Here is a 17,934-nt window from a genome sequence, read left to right on the forward strand (position 1 = left end):
TTATATTTGAAGTAATCAAACAGTTCAATACACATCTAATTAATTTTATTAAGTTATAATGGTCCTTTCTGTTTTCGAAGTTCTTCATTCAATCTGCCGTCCAGTTTCCTTGTTAATAAGAATTGACTGACGCAATATATATCTTGGCTCCACCATTTCAGTACTCAGTTTACAAGATTGTGCAAGGCTCTCATGATGAATCCATGTTATGTGATGTGCTGATGAGTTTAGATTAGTGAGGGTAATTTAGGAAGAAGGGACCGTTGAAGAGAAAACATTTTAATTTCACTAAAATTGTATGTGGGTGTGTAAGGTAAAAAATAGGATGGTTGGGTTCCATTAATTAGGCAGAATTAATAACAATAAAAAGGGCACGAAATAATATAGTAGAACTTGAAACGAAGGAAACTAAACCCTGTATCAAAGTTTGGGCATCGCATAAACAAAAATTGAAGTTCAGGCCGAAAGAAGATACAAACAAGCTATAAAAAATAATAATAAAAAATTAAAAATTAAAAATCAAAGAAGATACGAACATTCAAGTTGGGTTTTATTATGGAAACCGGAACACGTACATCATTTATTTCTTTGCATAAAATTGATAGAAACAAATATCAGCAAAAATGACATAAAAATCCAAATGTGAATAATCCATGTTCGAATTGAAATTGAGATATTGATACAAGTTCTTCCCTTATGAATCAGACAGATGGATTCATGTCAAGAGAAATCTGGTAATCTCCTGTAATACCAAAGGTTTGCCTTTTTTGGCAAATATTCATGCTCCATAAGTAGAAATGAAGATCTCAACAAGGAGGGGAAATTGCATCCATGCAAAGGAGACGACTGGAGCACTAGCAAGTAAAATGATTGGAATCACAATCCATGACTTTTCACCCAACATAATAAAAAGGGTAGAAACAAACGCAATCATCATGGTGGCTATGGAGAAAAAGAGGGTGAAAAGGCCTATAATCATTTTCGTTGGCAATGATTTAAGGAAATCAGCTTCGGCATAGCGTGAGGTGAGGACTCCCAAAAATGTCATTACAGAAGTCGTGGAAGAAAAGAGTGATAGGGCATCAGAAACTATAAACACCTTAAACAACTTTTCATCTAAGAACAAGGGCTTGCCTGTATTTCCGTTGTTTCCACCTGGAACTGTGAATGCTGCAGTAAACATGATGGTAATGATAAGAGCACCTACAACCATACAAGAAGTTGCTGTCTCTTTCATTGATCTTTCTCCTTCTTTCGCCAACTCTCTGTGGTTCTTAGTAAATAAATCACGTGCTGTCATGCCATCTGTAACATTTACAACCTCAAGAATCTTGGGAGGTACAAGTTTTTCAATCTCCTGCATTTCGTTGAAGCAATTACTGTTTTTCTAATCCTCGAATATATGCTTTTCATCTGAAAAAAAGGAAAAGAATATTTTCTAATCCTCGAAATGTGTAGAGAAATTCTGACCTTGAACCATTGTAATTCTCTCTGCATTTGCAACGCGGCACCTTGGATATGATTAAGCTGTGCAACTGGGGATAGACTCGCTGCTGCATGTAGCAACGTATTTCTAAGCTGATCTATTGTCACTAACAAATCAGGCGCTATTCCGGAGCATTTATAGAAAAAGATATAGACTTTTTCTTGACGACATTCAATGGCAAACTGAAATATGGTCTTCCCATTTTCACCAGTGAGATTAATCAGTAATGAATTTGCTTCAATTATCTCACGAACGAACTCAACATGCCCTTGTTTAATGGCTTCGAATATTGCTGCTTGCACTCCACTTGCTTGCAGTTGTTTAAGACTTTTACCCTTTACCACTTTGCACATGGAATGTAGAATTTCAGATGTTCTTTCGTGAGTCCATTTCATCTTATATATGTGATTAATTCCTAGGATGGCATAAATAAAACATATTAATTACTAAGTCTCAAAAGAATAGACCAAAATAAGATTTAAGAGAATGAATAATTATACGACTGAAAATCGAAGGAAAAGATTAACAAAGTGTGGATGTTTAACATTACGTACCAAAAGGTTCACGGGGATTTGGAACAAGTCTTCGCAATATACCCATACCTATTGCAAATCGAAATATGTTTGCATCAGAGAATATGTCATTTTAATGTTATGAATTCATTCAAATTTTAATATATGTACAATCATTGATTTTAAAATCTAAATTCAACAGAAGTCGGTAATGCCACTTGGTCACGACAATAAACCCACTCCTTGCACCCAAGTTAGAATGAATTCATAATAGTGAAATGACGGTGTACATGCTTCCAAATATATATAGGAAGCTTAAGTTGAGGGATGCCTCAAATAAGCTTATTTGAGGGACACCCTTATAGGGCCCATTTCATATTGTATTTCTCTAATCCGAAACGTCTTTTATGTAGATAATTATTCAAAGATCATCTCTACAAAAAATCACTTGAATCCGATATCATTTGACCACTCAATTGAAATATTGAAATTTCAATACTTTCTTGAAGCACTGTGTTCATTGATTTTGTAGGACACAATTGGATATCGAAACGGTTTCCGATTTATCTAATTTTGTGCAAGGATAATCTATGAATGTAGACTTAAAAAATAAATGTTTGTATCATTGAATAATTTTTGATAGGGATCCCTCAATGGAAGGGGACTATATATACATATACAGTGAGCTTCAGTTGAAATAAGCTTATTTGATGGACACTCTTGTAGGGCCCACTCTGTATCGTATTTCACTAATCCAAACCTTCTATGTTGTAGATATTCATTCAAAGACCATCTCTACAAAAAAATCACTTGAATCCAATATCATTTGACCACTCAATTGAGTTATTGAAATTTTAATACTTTCTTGAAGCACCGTATTCATTGATTTTGTATGACACAATTAAATGTCGAAACGGTTTCCAATTTGTTTAATTTTTTGCAAGCTATGAATATAGACTTAAAAAATAAATGGTTTGGATCGTTGAAAAAAAATTCGTAGGGGACTCTAAAAGATGTCTCCCAAATAAAATTATTTGAGAAATCCCTCAATAAAAAGGGACTCTTTGACAAATATGACCAGAGACATGCAAATTGGGGAAGCACATGCCTCAAAGTTCCTACGCTAGGATAGTCAATTGTTTTAATATGGTCATGGTGAAAAAGGCCAAACACTATGTTGTATGTTCTTAGTGTCATAAGCCAGTTGTACCGACCCGGTCCTAAATAAATTGGTAAATATTATTTTATTAAGATAAAAGACCATTTTGCCCTAGAATATTTTATTAGGTTTAAAGTTAACTTTTTGACTGGGAAGGAATTTGGGAATTCCGACTATACCGTTGCGTAGAGCACGGCGAGATGAGTCCGTAGACACGTAGTGGGCTCGAATCGGAGTTGTAACGAGATAGATACGATCAAAATACCTTCAGTGGCATAACCGTAATTTTGACAAAAATGGTTTGATAAAATCTGATTTTATCTCTCTCTCTCTCTCTCCTCTCCCCACGCACAGCCCCTTCCCCCTTTGTTTTTCTGCACAGCCGATGGCTTCTCACCGCCACCACCACAACGACTCGACCAGCCCCGCCCTGAAGCTCCAATTCGCTTTGAAAGAGCTTGAATCGCCTTTTTGTGAAACTCGGCCGTTCTTCGTCGTCCGCCACCATTTCCAAAAAGTAAGGTATGCTTTTCACATATTTTTGAGCTCTAGCTGATGGTTGGGTAGGATTTGGTCAATTTCTAGCCTAGGAGGTTCGATTTTCGATTTAGGGTTCGGCCAGCTTTGGGATCACGATTCCCGCCATCTGCCGGCCATTTTTTGGGTATTTTCAAGAACAAAAGTGACTCCAAATGGGGTTTTACACCTAGGATAGAAGCTTGGCCGGTGGTTTGGAGTTTTTCCAACCGCCGGAAATTACTCAAGGCACCCACACGCTGCCGGCGAGTGTGGCGGTGCGTGGGCTAGGAAAATAGACCGGATTTAGATCCTAAAATGATCTCCGGGTACTCACGAGCGCGTAGGTGTGCTTGGATTTCAATTTGGACACCGTTTGAATATCGAACGGATTTCGCCTATTGTGCGTTATCTGAGTTCGATAGGTTTGAACCGTTGGATCGTCTCGAAGTTAAAATATGCTATCGTGAGCGATCCGACCATCCGATCTGGACCAAACTTGCGAGACGTGTGTCATAAGCCTTGTAGAACACATAGAAACTTTCGGATCGGAATTTGGAGGTCGTGGTCCCCGTAGGCCTGTTTGACCAAGGATGGGTAGTTTGACCCTAGGTTGACCGTGAGACTCCAGAGGTAGTTTTACCTTCCCAGGAGGATTAAAATGACCGTAGTGACAGGCCTTTACCGTTAGTTGAGTCGTGTTGATTATGTGGGATTAGGATATTAGTTTATTATTTTAAATTGGGGGGAATTATTGGATGCTATATTGTGGTTGAGGTTTATGCTATTTTGGAAATATATATATATATATATTATAAAGTTATAAAGATGTTTGATTCCACTGTAAGCACCATCCTGTGATTGTGAGATCTCACGTGGCGTAGGATTTTCCGGCATTGAGACAAACCTCATATGTGGCGTTGGATGTTCCGGCATATGAGGAGATTATGAGATGATAAGTCACACGTGGCGTAGGATTTTTTGGCGTGTTGACAAACCCCATACGTGGCGTTGGATGTTCCGGCGTATGGGGAGATTATGTGATGTGATTGTTAGGTCCCACATGGCATTGGATTTTCCGGCTTATGGACAGACCCCATACGTGGCGTTGGATGTTCCGGCGTATGGGGAGATTATGTAACATGAGATGATAGGTCACACGTGGCGTAGGATTTTTGGCGTGTTGATGCACCCCATACGCGGCGTTGGATGTTCCGCGTGGAGAGATTATGTGATGTGATCGTTAGGTCCTACGTGGCGTTGTTTTTTCCAGCGTGTGGACACCTCCCCACGTGGCATTGGATGTTCCGATGGGGAGATTATGTAACCTCTGAGATGATAGGTCACATGTGGCGTCTGATTTTCCGTCGTGTTGACAAACCTTATACGTGGCATTAGATGTTCCAGCGTATGGGGAGATTATGTGATGTGATTGTTAGGTCCCACGTGGCGTTGGATTTTCTGACGTGTGGACAGACCCCAAACGTGGTGTTGGATGTTCCGGCATATGGGGAGATTATGTAACCTGAGATGATAGGTCACACGTGGCGTAGGATTTTCCGCCGTGTTGATGACCTCATACGTGGCGTTAGATGTTCCGGCATATGGGGAGATTATGTGATTATTAGGGAGATTAATTAAATAAAGATGTTTGAAATTGATTGTATGATTGGGACTGGGATGATTGTCGGAAGAACTACGTATGGCTTGATCCCTTAGTAAGGGTACGTAGGCAGCCTAGGGTAATGTCTAGGTGCAGCCGCGAGCTAAATTTTACTTATGTTGTGTTATTGAGGTTGGTTCGGACTTTGTCGTTGGTCCTGAAATTAGGGTGAAAACGAGATGTGATTGTGTTAGGAGGTTGAAACCTCATATGTTGGATATTTGGGGAAGTTAGATGATAAAAATTGCTTTTGGCTTTAATAATTATATTTGAGTTTATTATCTACATTGATTAACGTACTATTTTTGACTTAAGAGTTTTGTTGGTGGTTTGTTCGGAATGTGTGAAGGCCAGAGTCCGAGTTTGTGAATTATGTGAAATTATCTTGTGCATTCTGCCGGTTGGTGATATTAAATGTGTTTTATGCAGGTTGAAATTTTTGGAAAATATTCAATTTACAGGGAAGACTCTGCCAAAATTGCGGTAGAAAGTCTCGTGCCCTTATTCCTTTTTGGAAAAAGAGGATATAGACTTAGAAGTGGGACTGACATTGGGGTGATATCGGGAATTCCACAGGATTCATCTCGGATTCCGAGGAATTCGGGACGAGTCCTGTCACCAGTGTTATATTCTGTAGTAGCACGTTAGAGCATCCATAATAAACTCCCTAAACTACCTCATTAGATAAAATTTAGGGAGGAAGTGAGAAAACCCACTTTCAACCATGCTCCTTATTCAACTCCTAAAATAAGGAGACCTCTAAGAGCTTCTAAATCTGAGGAGAGAAAAAGGACTCCTAGTGGCTTCCTATAATTAAATGATGTTTTACTTTAATGCTATTTTAAGTATTTATTTAATGTTAACTATTTTTTATTATTATTTGATATGAAGAGAGAGCATTTAAGTTAAATTAAAAAAAAAGAAATAACTCATTTATGATTCCCTAAACTAGAGAGGATGGTTGGAAATGAAATTTTATAAGGAGCTCCTAAAATAGCTTTCTAATGTCTTTAGCTAAATTTTAACTAAAAAATAAGGAGCATAATTGTGGATGCTCTTAGTACTTGGATATGTAAACATGTTGGGTGGGTGAGTACTTAAAACATGTTTCAATTAGTGTATCGCGATTTGTTGCTTGATCTGACTATACAAATGGTTTTTATAGAGGATGTTCCTCAAATAGTTATGCATTTAAACGCTCTGGTTTCATTCATTTTCATTCTGAAAAAAAAAAAAAGATATTTAGTCATATACCCATTCTTAGCACTAATGATATAGATAAACCATACGTCATTTAATTTCTATAAACAAACAACAACAAAAACCCAAAAAATGACAGTTGACCCTAATTAATTTAATTTTGATTACTAAATTACTTTGATGCCCTATTGAGTTTTTTGGGTTTTTTTATGAGGTTTTGGGGTTGGGCTTGTTTTAAGAAATCGATGGCAGTTTTGTAATTTATAAGAAGTTAAAAGTCTTTTTGTTATGTTGTAAATGAACTTTGGGTGTGTTAAAGTCCATTTCATATAGATTTTTTTAAATAATTTGGGCCCCTATATTAAGTATAATAGTGAATCTCCCCAAGAAAAACTCTATGTGCTGATAATATTAAATTTTACACATATATGAGGAGCAGTTAGTGGGCCACGTCAAAACATGTTATCCTACACCCTTATAATTCCCTCTCTTCGGTTCTTATAAAAAAATGCTAGTCATATCACATTTATATACTACTTTGTGTTCCACATCTATTAGTGGGCCTCATTGTATTGGTGGACTCCACCCTTATTATTGAAGTAGTACACAAAGTAGTATGCAAATATAGTATGCCTAGCATTGCTATGTTCTTATTGATATGTCTGATAGGTTGTGATGATAAATAGGTATTCATCAGTTTAATTTTTTGTTGACAATACGCTATTTTAAGCTACTCTAACCTTTGGAGAGGAACACAAACTTAGGTATAAGGAGGCATGTACATTGCCTAGTCAATTGAACTAACCCACATATATTAAATGCTTAGTATAGGTTTATTTTAATAAATAAACCACGTGATATTTGATCACAATGTTAAGTTTTAACCTCAATGTTGGTCTTCCAAACAATCAAACTGGCCTTATTCAATCTAGAAATTTTTAAAGAAAATTAAAAAAGACCCTTTAAAAGTTGTGTGCAGAACCAAACCGACCAAAAGTTCAGTATACCTCCAGAACAGCTGTGTCCAAAAGTATCGGTTAACAAAAGATTTTGACCTACTGAAAGTCTGGTATGATGATCGATTGAACTCTCTGCCGATCTATGTCAAGACCTATTCTATGGAGCCATTTTAAGGAGAAATTTTTGTTACACACACAATCATGTAATATGTCTTGCAATCCCATTCATTTCAATATTTACTAGCAAAAATCATAATGCCACTTTTCGGATATATCATACCTGAGCCACCCCTTTCAGTAATTGGGTCATCTTCGACGTTTTCAACATTTATGCGAATATCATAAACTGCTGAATCAGGTCGTACGTGTTTCCCTATCAAGTTATCAACACAAGAACAAATGCCTTATCAATGCGTTAAATGTTTCCTTTTGATGTAAGAGCTTTCCCCTATATAGTGATTTTTGTGTCGTGAACATGGAAGTTCATGTGCATATACAACAATAATGAATGAGTGATGGTATAAGAACACATTATTTTTACCATACCTCTTTAATACACAACAATAATAAATATGTGATGTTAAGAGAACATATTATTTTACCATATTGTATACTATCTCTTGAATAGAAATATGATGTACCAATACAAGGAGAGGTTTCATTTTTATTAGAGACGTGCCACACATCATGGTACAATAATTTGGTCTTCTTAGTATTTCATATAAAAATTTAAGTAATTAATTTCTAGTTCAATAGTTAACAGCATTTATTTTTTTCCAAATAGAAGGTGGAATCATTTCTTTATCACCGGAGAGAAAATGAAAATTCATAGGCTTTGGGTTGTGTTTCAACTGGGCTTTTTGCTGCAATCACTAGGGCAGAAGCCCAACCATCACCAGTTGTGGGCTCTGATCCAAAAGGTGGATACCAGCCATAACGAACTGGTGGCATTCTTGGAGAGTTCGTGGGTGTTGGCTCTGTGTCCGTCGGAAAGAGTCTGGTGTGGGGGTAAGTGCCCTGGGTAGGTTGGCTCAGGCGGTGGTTTGGCTGCTATAGTGCATGAGTTATTGATCAGGGAGGAGATAGAGAGATAGAGATCGATTGGGCTTGGTGGATGCCAGGGAGATCAAAACCGAGGGGGATGTGTTGCTGGGGTTGGGTGGGAAAATCAATTTGGGTGGCTTGGCGTGGGTGGGAAAATCAATTTGGTGACTTGGGTGGAAAGTGTGGGTTGCTGATATTGGGAAAAGTTCAGAGGAGGTGTTGATTTTAATTTTCTGTTTTTACTTTCGTATTTTAATTAGACCAAAAAAAAAAATTATTATATGAAGTCCAAAAAAAAAATATGGGACATAACTTTAAATAAAGAGTAGAGAGAATGTAGTACTAACAGTCATAGATCCATTGTTGCCAAAATTTGAGATGCATTCCACTTAAAAATCCAGAACGTGTACTGGCACACACTTGTAAAGGGGTCAACCCAGAGTAGCTTTTAGCAAGAGCTAAGTTTGGGCAATGCCGAATTAAATCCAATGCAATATCTACAGTAGGGTAGAGGAGGAGTGACAAGAAAAATGAATGAATCTTATTATATGGAAAAAGGTTAAATTGGAAACACGTACCGAAAATTTTGGCCCTTGTTGGAAATTTAATAATTATAATATTAATTAAATATTATAATATTTAAATTTATGGTTGAGTGAAAATATACAAGAGTCCGTTTTGCTATCAAAAGTTGTGTCTATTGATGAATACCTGATGGGTTCTATATAAACCCATTACCTTCTTCTTCACTAAATAGGAGTTTTTCCCCACCCATGATATGTTAGAGTATCAATCTTCAAGTTTCCTTCCTAAGTGTTTTGAGAGTACAAATATATAATTGGTTCGCCAGAGTCTTAAATTGAAGTGCTTCAATTTAGGATTATCGATTGTTGAATCCTGGGAGACGGACGCCTATAGAACTGCGAGCACAAGGGCAGGGGCGAAATCTGTCTTTAGGACATTGCAATTCTTGCAAGCCTCAATGCTAAAGTTGTTAGTATTTCTACTTGTGTTTGTTGATTTACATTAATTTCATGTAAATTTGTTATTGTATTTGATTATTACAATTTTGTTGAGAATTATTATTATCTTTAAATTCATATTTCATATTGTTCCGCCAACAATCTAAAGACAGATTTTATTTATGGAACAATAAGAAAATATGAAAAGAATCGGAGTTCATCTTCTACAGGAAGGAAAGCTTATTTTCTATGGGAATTTTGGTGGGGCTGTCTTCTACCAAAATGCGTGCAGTTCCCTTTGTAGAAAGGAATTGAATTCTACATTGAAGTTTAAAATGGGCCTAGTTGATATGCTTGGTGATGTATATTAAGTATACAAGGGCATAGGGACCATTGTGTCGCATCTGGAAGTAAGATTCATTCACCCACTGCATGAACGTTAACATATAATTGCACAAGACAGTAGGCATAATTTCAAATGGAGATTGTCTGATCTTTTGCAAAGATTCTGTCGGTCATCAAAAGATGTTAACCGCTCATCCGGAATTTTATGGAGGCATTGGGCTTAATATTCCAGGCATGATGTTAACTGGTTCTAATGCAAGACAGTTACTTAGTGAAGAGATGCATGCATGCGGAATGGCTGTGTATGTAAAGTTTGTAGAAAAGAAAGTTCGTTTGGCCTTATTGGAAAGTTTGTGTTTGGATCTGGAAAATAAGGTCATGGTGGAAAGATGCAAACCGTTGCATATGCTAACTACAAAAAAAGACAATATTTCAGTGATTTCAAATTGATATGCTTATTAGATTTGAAATCTGGAAAAACTGATGTGATGTATATGATGTCTGTATTGTATCTGTTTTGGTTCATGGATTTTGAATTCATGGATACCATGTGGAGGAAAAACAAGTTGGATTATGAGATGGACATTGTTTGGGCTTATTATAATCTACAACTTGGAAATTGCTCATTAGTTGAGGAGTCCGTCTAGTAGACAAGTAAGGTTGTAATTTTCTGGAAAATTCATTTTCTAGAAAAAAGAGATGGGCTGTTGAATTACAGAAGTTTGCCAATTTGATAATTTCAAAATTAGAAGAGATATGTTCATATGAACGTGTATAAGCCTTTGGGTTGCTATTGAGATATGCAATTGGCATATTGGATTGCATATAGAAAGATTAGCAAATATTTGGTTTTTCAACTTTTCCTAAAGAAGGGATAGCATGTCAGTGTATTGTCTATATTTGACAAACACAATTGACGAATACTTCCAAGAAGAGAAGAGTAGTGTTGAAATGACCAGAAACATGGTATATTTCTATGTGGGGGTAAAGCCCTATTTTGTAGAATTAAGGTTGTAATTGTGAGGTTTCAAACTATACAATGGTTTGTATGAAAGGGAAAATTTCCATTAAATGGAAATGATGAGAAAAGTGGTGGGGCGAGTAAAGTGGCTTCGAAATTTCCTAGAGGATATTCATATGTGTAACAAAATTACACAAATGATGAGAATCCGAAAATGTGGGGGTCTATTGCAAAATTGCACTAGACTTAATTGCAAAGTTCTTAAGGTATGAAAATTCATTGGTAGTTTAATAGCAACCACAATTGTCAGAGAATTGTGGGGTGGCTTAACTATCTTTGTAATCTCATATTCGTGTAAGAATGGAAAAGTAATTTGCTCTTTCAAAGAGGGGGAAGTCTACTGAAGAGTTGGCAAATTACTTAGTAAGTCAAAACAAAATGCATGGAGGACTTACAACTCCACTCGAATGAATATAATTTCATAAGATGGAAATGTGCACACCCATTAGTTTATAGTCAACCTAGTGGATCCAATATTTAAAAGGTTGGACTAGAGAGTGAGTTGAGCATCGAGGGGAATGAGGTTAAAGCCAACATGTTGAATGAATCAGCCGGGCGGAAACCTAACCCAGTTGATTGGAGATCCCATGGTCTAGGTTCAATAGGCAAACTGGTTGGGCATGATTCAAAGTTGTTAAACACACTATACCTCATTCCTATGATGGAAGAAGTGTGTTGTCTGCAGAAGTATAAAGGGTACTTATGTTTAATGATACTGATATCTTACAAATAAGAGGAATAGGGCAGACTATTCTTAATCAGTGTGTCACCTATGTGAGAGTAGAAGTGGGGTCGCTTTTATGAGAACAAGATGGCTAAGTTCTCTAAAGCTCTCATGAATCCGGGAATTGTTCAGGACCAAAATGAACACAACCGTATGAACCATAATATATTAGGATTGGAGATGTGTGATTCCTATTGTCTCGGTTTACTACTGCGGTGAACAGTTCAAGTTCATTATATCCACTGCGTCACCAAGTAAATCCGATAGGTATTCACTATGATAGGTTCAAGTCCAAAACACACCTCTTCAGACGCATCTCTTTTCCACCAGTACTCTCAAATTTCTTCTTAAATTTTCACTCATGTGGGGGATTGTTGGAAATTTAATAATTATAATATTAATTAAATATTATAATATTTAAATTTATGGTTGAGTGAAAATATACAAGAGTCCGTTTTGCTATCAAAAGTTGTGTCTATTGATGAATACCTGATGGGTTCTATATAAACCCATTACCTTCTTCTTCACTAAATAGGAGTTTTTCCCCACCCATGATATGTTAGAGTATCAATCTTCAAGTTCCTAAAACTCTCCGAAACAATCTCAGCGCCACCGCGGCCGTTGTCTTGCAACAGAGCATCGAGTGGAGTAACAGAATAGAGGTAGCGAGCCAATTCCCAATGGCCGATAGAATAAGCCAGGAGAAGTGGAATTTTGTTGTCTGGAGGAGATGGAAGGATAAGCAGTTTCTTGTTTTTTTCAATCATGCACTTAGCTAATTGTGTGATTCCTTTAATCGCAGCGTAGGCCATAGCTGTTAAACCATCAACGTCCTGTATTTCCAAGTCTTCCCCCGTCATCAACTCCACTGACGCTTTCACCACATTTACATGTTCAAGCGCAACTGCCAGGTGAAGAGCTGTCATACGTGGTATTAAATTCTTTCTCTGATTGCTTCGGGATTTCGACTAAGATACTCCTTCGCTAAATCCCAATCACCCTTTGCCACATTAAGAATGAAGTCGCTGGTGTTACTCTCATTTCCTGCCAAGTTTTTATTGTTTTAATAAATTACTATTTGCTAAGAATGTCAGCGTCCAACTCACTCAAACAAAATTCTTGAAAATTCTTGTCAGTCAGTGGATAAGTTAAAGATTAGATATTGAAGGGAAACAGAACAAGAAAAAAAAAGTCTACGAGAGATCACATACCATCATTCGACGTCGTATTAATATTCAAGTCTTCCCGTGGCACCAACGGAAACAACTCCTCTGCATCGCACACATGATAAGAAAATATCAATTAATTAAGTCAAAATGAGTAATTCTATAGACACTCAATTGGCATCTAGGTCCCATCTCTAAACCTTTTAAGGTGGTAATGGATTTGGTCCATTTGCTTTTAATATATTCGTTCGAGTCCATTGAGTTTTTAATTAAGGTCCATATGCTTTTATTTCCATTTTGGCCCATCGAGGTATAAATTGATGAAGGAAATACAACCATAATTTTATCCTGGGTTTTGATCGAAATGGTCTCTAAACTTAAGCATGAGTTCTATTTTAGTCAACTAAATTTTTCACACCATTGGTCCTTCCTATTTAGTGTCAAATTCGTCCCACCAATCAAGTTTTATCAAATTTGCCATCAAATTGAGGGGTAAAACCATCAGTTTGGGCACTAATCTCCTAAATTTACCAACCTAACTTTGTAACAAACATTTCCCTCCATAAGCCATCACTCTCTCCCCCAAATTGAAACTCTATCCCATAAGAGAAACGTCTTATGGAGGGAAATGTTCGTTACAAAGATGGAATGGTTGTTTTAGAGGAGATTAGAGCACAAATTGATAATTTTACCCCTTAATTTGACCACAATTTTGATGGAGGGACTAATTTAACACAAAAAAGAGAGTTGGAGGACCAATGGATTGAAAAATTTAGTTAGATGATCAAAATGGAACTCAAGCATAAATTCAGGGACCATTTCAATTTTTTTTTTTTAAAACCCATTTTATATATTTGCGAGAAATTTAAGCCACATCTGTCCTACACTTAATGAAAAAATTTGTTAGCAATCATACACATACAAGTAAACACTTCAAAATTCAATTACAAATGCGTAAAGCACCCACAATATGAATATTCTACCTATTGTGAAGGGAGAAAATTGCAATATAGTTTTACTCAGCCTTTTGCACAGTCAAATAATGTTTACTACTGCAGCTGTACCATCATAAAAATAAAAAAATGAAAATACAGTAACCTAGATCGAACCATACATATATACAGATGCCGCGCTTCGTGATGTGCCCACCATTCTGTCAGAGTCATTTAGGTGTAAAACATGCATGCTTGTTTTGACTACATACCTTGAGCTGGGTTTAGCTTTTCCCAGGCAGCTTTGGCGGTCTTTGTGCTACTGATTAAAGAGTAATTAGCAGACCCGCAATAATTCTGGATTAGAATTAAAGCCTTGTGTTTGGGGGTGGTGGAAACCCACCTAATCCGTGCACGGGATGTTGGTTTGGCACGAGGAGAATACGGTCGGGCTGAACAGCTCTCTAAAATCGCAGCTGGGTTTTGTTCGAAAAAGGGGCTGGAAACTGAGGTTGCGGCCAAGGTTTTTTCGCTGGGCATGACCCGAAAAAGTTGGGCATACAAGATGCGGCCTCACAGCTCGAATGGAGTTGGAAATAGCGGCCGGGTGTGATAAATATGCGGCCGGGTGTTATGAATATGCGGCCGGGTGTGATAAATATGCGGCCGGGTGTAATGAATATGCGGCCGGGCACGATTTGGTGTGACCAGAGAAGAAGAATTGCGGCTGGGCTGGTGCAAATGGATTGTTCTGTTATGCACGGCCAGAAATGGATTGTTACTATGCACGGCCGAAATGGATTAGTTCGTAGCGGTCAGTGGCTCGAGCCGCAGAATTGGCTCGTAGCCGCAGTGGTTCGTAGCGCGCGAATTGGCTCGTAGCCGGCAGAATTGGCTCGTTGGTTCGTGAGCGGGCACGAAGTTCGTAGCCAGGACATTGGAAGTTCGCAGCCAGCGCAGTGGAAGCTGCCGGGTGTGATGAATATGCGGCCGGATGAATATGCGGCTGGGCATAAAAGGGGATGAATGCGGCTGCCAACTTATTGACCTAATATATATATATTAATATTGTATATCACAATGGATGGCTTCACTTTATGAGCCCATCCGCATGGGCCAGGCATTTCAACCAAGCTGTCTTGATTCATTCTCCCATATATGCATATATTGATTTTCGGAGGATAATGTGCACGTGACGGAGGGCCTCACAAGGAAAGAAATCAAGGGAGTTTTTATAGTAACTCGAGTGTTCCAAAACAAGGAAGAATCAAGCCTGTCAGAATATCAACACAATCTCACGGATTTAGGAAGGCTTCGAAAGGAAAGATTTTAAAGAAGAGTTGACATTTGGTCATTCAATGGCCAGCCCATGGGCTGACGAGTGCCCTATATAAACCTTGCTCCATGAAGACATCAGACACACAACATCAGACAAACAAACCTATCTTTCGTCTCGCACTTTTCTTTTCCTAGACTTAGGACTTTATTTTTCAAGCACCTAGTGTAGTGAGTTCTTCGTTTTGCTAGTGTAAGTTTATATTTTCCTTGTCGTTTAAATTCTTGTTTCAGTTTATATTTCTTGTCGTTTCAATTCAAGTTTATTTCAATTCCTTTACATTTAATTGTTATCGCACTTCGATTAAATTTAATTTCAAGTTTATTTCCTTTTCGCTTCTTATTGTTCTTATTGCTTTTATTTCGTTCTCGCTTTATTTATCGCTTTGATTTATTTTATTGCATTTCAATTCTTGTCTTTACGTTTATACGCATATTTAGTTTAATTGCATTATTTTTACATAAACCATAAAAATCACAAAAACATCCGTACGAAACCTAACCATTCTCGAGCCCGAGAAAGTGAAAGAATCTAGGCCAAGAAGAGGTTCCTTGCTTGGTCGATCAATCGTTTGCTCAGAAGTTAGAAGCGCAACACATCCATCTATTCTCATTCCATTCAAGCCCAATTTCGGGGCTTGGTGGTGGCACGCCCCGCATCCAAAAGAAGAAGGACCAAAAGTTCCTTCCGTCGGCCGCCCCGGCCGAAAAGAGGGTAACATAATTTGGCACGCCCGGTGGGACCACTAGGTTTTGTATGGTCGTAAACACTAGGAGGAATCCTAGAAGAGATCAAGAATTTGAAGAGTCTAGACTTCGGTCGGAATCAGAGACAAGCATGGCTGGTTCACTCCCTTTGAATACTCAGCCACAAAATGTTCCGGCCACTCAAGAGCAAAATGGCCCCGGCCGAAACACGGCCGTTAGCACGATCACGTGGTGGTTGAGGATATTACGGAAGTCGCCGCGGGGACCAGTATTGAGGCCGAATCCGGCCACTTCATTGGAACTCCAACAACTCATGCGTGTCATGGAGACAATGGCCCAAACGATGGCCACTCAAAGTGCTCAGATCAACGAGAGATTTGATCGATGGTTAGGCCAGCAAAATGGCCAAAATGGAAACCAAGGGGCGCCTATTGGAGCACCAGCGGTTGGGCCACAAGTGGAGCCCAACCAAATGGTTTTGGAGTAAATCTGCCCCAACTTAATCCATCTGGGGGCAACCAAGCCCCAGTGGTTAATATTCCGCCGATGGGCAACAACCCATATGCGGCGGTCAACCAATTTCAAGTGTTCCCGCCATATAATCAATTCCGCCCACAAGCTCACCAAGCGGCTGGGGCCAATTTCGCTGGGCCTCATATCAACCAATTCGGAGTTGGTGGTTGGAATAACCCCGGCGGGAATGCTAACAACCCATTGCTAGGGAATCAAGCAATCGACCGAGGTGCGGTCGAACAAATGATTCAAGATATGGTGCCCCATGCTAGGAGGATTGGTAGGCCAGTCTACCGAAGGCCATATCCGGAGCATTTTGATCAAGAGGAATTTCCGAGGGGCTTCAAGGTTCGGATTTGCACTATTTTCGGGAGATGGGCTCCAGTCGACCGTTGAGCACATTGGCCGATTCACGGCCCAATGCGCGGAGATTGGGCATCGCGAGGCCTTGAAACTAAGGCTATTTCCGAGTACCCTTACGGGGGCAGCTTTTTCATGGTATGTTAAGCTTCCACAAAATTCCGTCCCGAATTGGCAAGTTATGGAGCAAGTCTTCCACGAGCAATTTTATCGACCGGAGCCGGAAGTCTCAATGGCCGACTTGGCAAAGATAAGTCAGAAGCCAAGTGAGTCGGTCCAAGAATATTTGGGGCGGTTTAGAGAAGCAAGGGCTAGGTGTACGGTCAATATGCCGGAGCACGAGTTTGCAAAATTGGCCCAAGGAGGATTGTTGCTTGACCTCCGAAAGAAATTCGAAGGAATTGAGTTCCGCGACATTTATGATCTCTTACTTCGGGTGGATCGATACGAAGCCCTTCTAAAGGAGGAGCAACAAAAAGAGCGGCCGGCACCCCGGCCGACATTTTATAGGGATTCAACCAAACCTTAGGGTCTAGGACCACGGCAGTCCACGCTGTAGACATTGGAGATATAGACTCAGAAGAAAGAGGTGATGAAGTTTACTTAGAGGAGGAAGAACAGTCGACCGAGGTAAACTTGGCCGACTTAGAGGCTTGATCCTAAGGTGAAGGGCAAGGCTAAAATGTACCCTGAGGTGGCCAAGGTTCCCGAGACAAAAGTTTTGACCAAGGAAGAACCTCCAAAGGCCATTGTGCTATGTAGTCGATGCCAATGTGAGGTGACTCTCGAAGTGGTTTCGCCAAAGCCCAAGGGGCCAACCAATGAACCCATTAAGGGGCTGATTAAGGAGCAAACCAAGGATCAAGTCCAAGTGGGCAGATCTAGGAGTTTTGAAAAGAAGATGATAACAAGTCCGGCCTGAGAATTACGGCCCACACAGCCCAAGGGGCGAAATGGAAGTAAGGTCGAACAAACGGCCATTGCATGAGTACCAAGATAGGTATGAGAGGCCGAGATATCAGCCGAAGAGGAGAAATCAACATGCCCCTTTAAGATATGAAGACATTGATTCGCCCGATTCAAGCCAAAACCGAAGCATGTGGATTTCGGTGGGAGAAGGCAAAAGCCGAGATGTGGCATATGTATCAAGACCCCGCCCCGCGGACGGTAGTGGTGTCCCAACTTTCAAGGTGCCAAACACAAAGGTGGGCCAATGGTATAGAAGCAGGGGCCCAAAACTCCCGCCTGTACCTTTGAGCAAGACTCAAACAAGAAGGGCTCAAAGGCAATATGCCACCACTTGCAAGGCAGAATTAGATTGGGCGGATA

General features: G+C 39.1%; 1 protein-coding gene across 1 annotated transcript; it reads right to left on the bottom strand.

The window, feature by feature from the left end:
* Positions 1–527: 527 nt before the first annotated feature.
* Positions 528–12,649, bottom strand: LOC148918146 (uncharacterized). Its single transcript, XM_089051414.1, has 7 exons — positions 12,173–12,649; positions 9,118–9,130; positions 8,887–9,036; positions 7,776–7,868; positions 2,041–2,088; positions 1,471–1,901; positions 528–1,357 (listed from the first exon to the last, which is right to left on the bottom strand). The coding sequence occupies exons 1-7, from the start codon at positions 12,515–12,517 to the stop codon at positions 779–781; spliced, it is 1,659 nt and encodes a 552-aa protein (XP_088907540.1). The 5' UTR covers positions 12,518–12,649; the 3' UTR covers positions 528–778.
* Between the last annotated feature and the right edge of the window lie 5,285 nt (positions 12,650–17,934).

This window comes from Prunus mume, linkage group LG4 (assembly GCF_029339155.1).
Source record: "Prunus mume cultivar Tortuosa linkage group LG4, ASM2933915v1, whole genome shotgun sequence".
Lineage (NCBI taxonomy): Eukaryota > Viridiplantae > Streptophyta > Magnoliopsida > Rosales > Rosaceae > Prunus > Prunus mume.

Excerpts from the sequence above, each read along its gene's own strand:
- LOC148918146 (XM_089051414.1), bottom strand. The coding sequence starts at position 12,517 with ATGACAGCTCTTCACCTGGCAGTTGCGCTTGAACATGTAAATGTGGTG. Across the intron at positions 1,902-2,040 it reads AAATCCCCGTGAACCTTTTG|GAATTAATCACATATATAAG; the intron begins GTACGTAATGTT and ends ATGCCATCCTAG. Across the intron at positions 1,358-1,470 it reads GAGAATTACAATGGTTCAAG|GAGATTGAAAAACTTGTACC; the intron begins GTCAGAATTTCT and ends AACGAAATGCAG.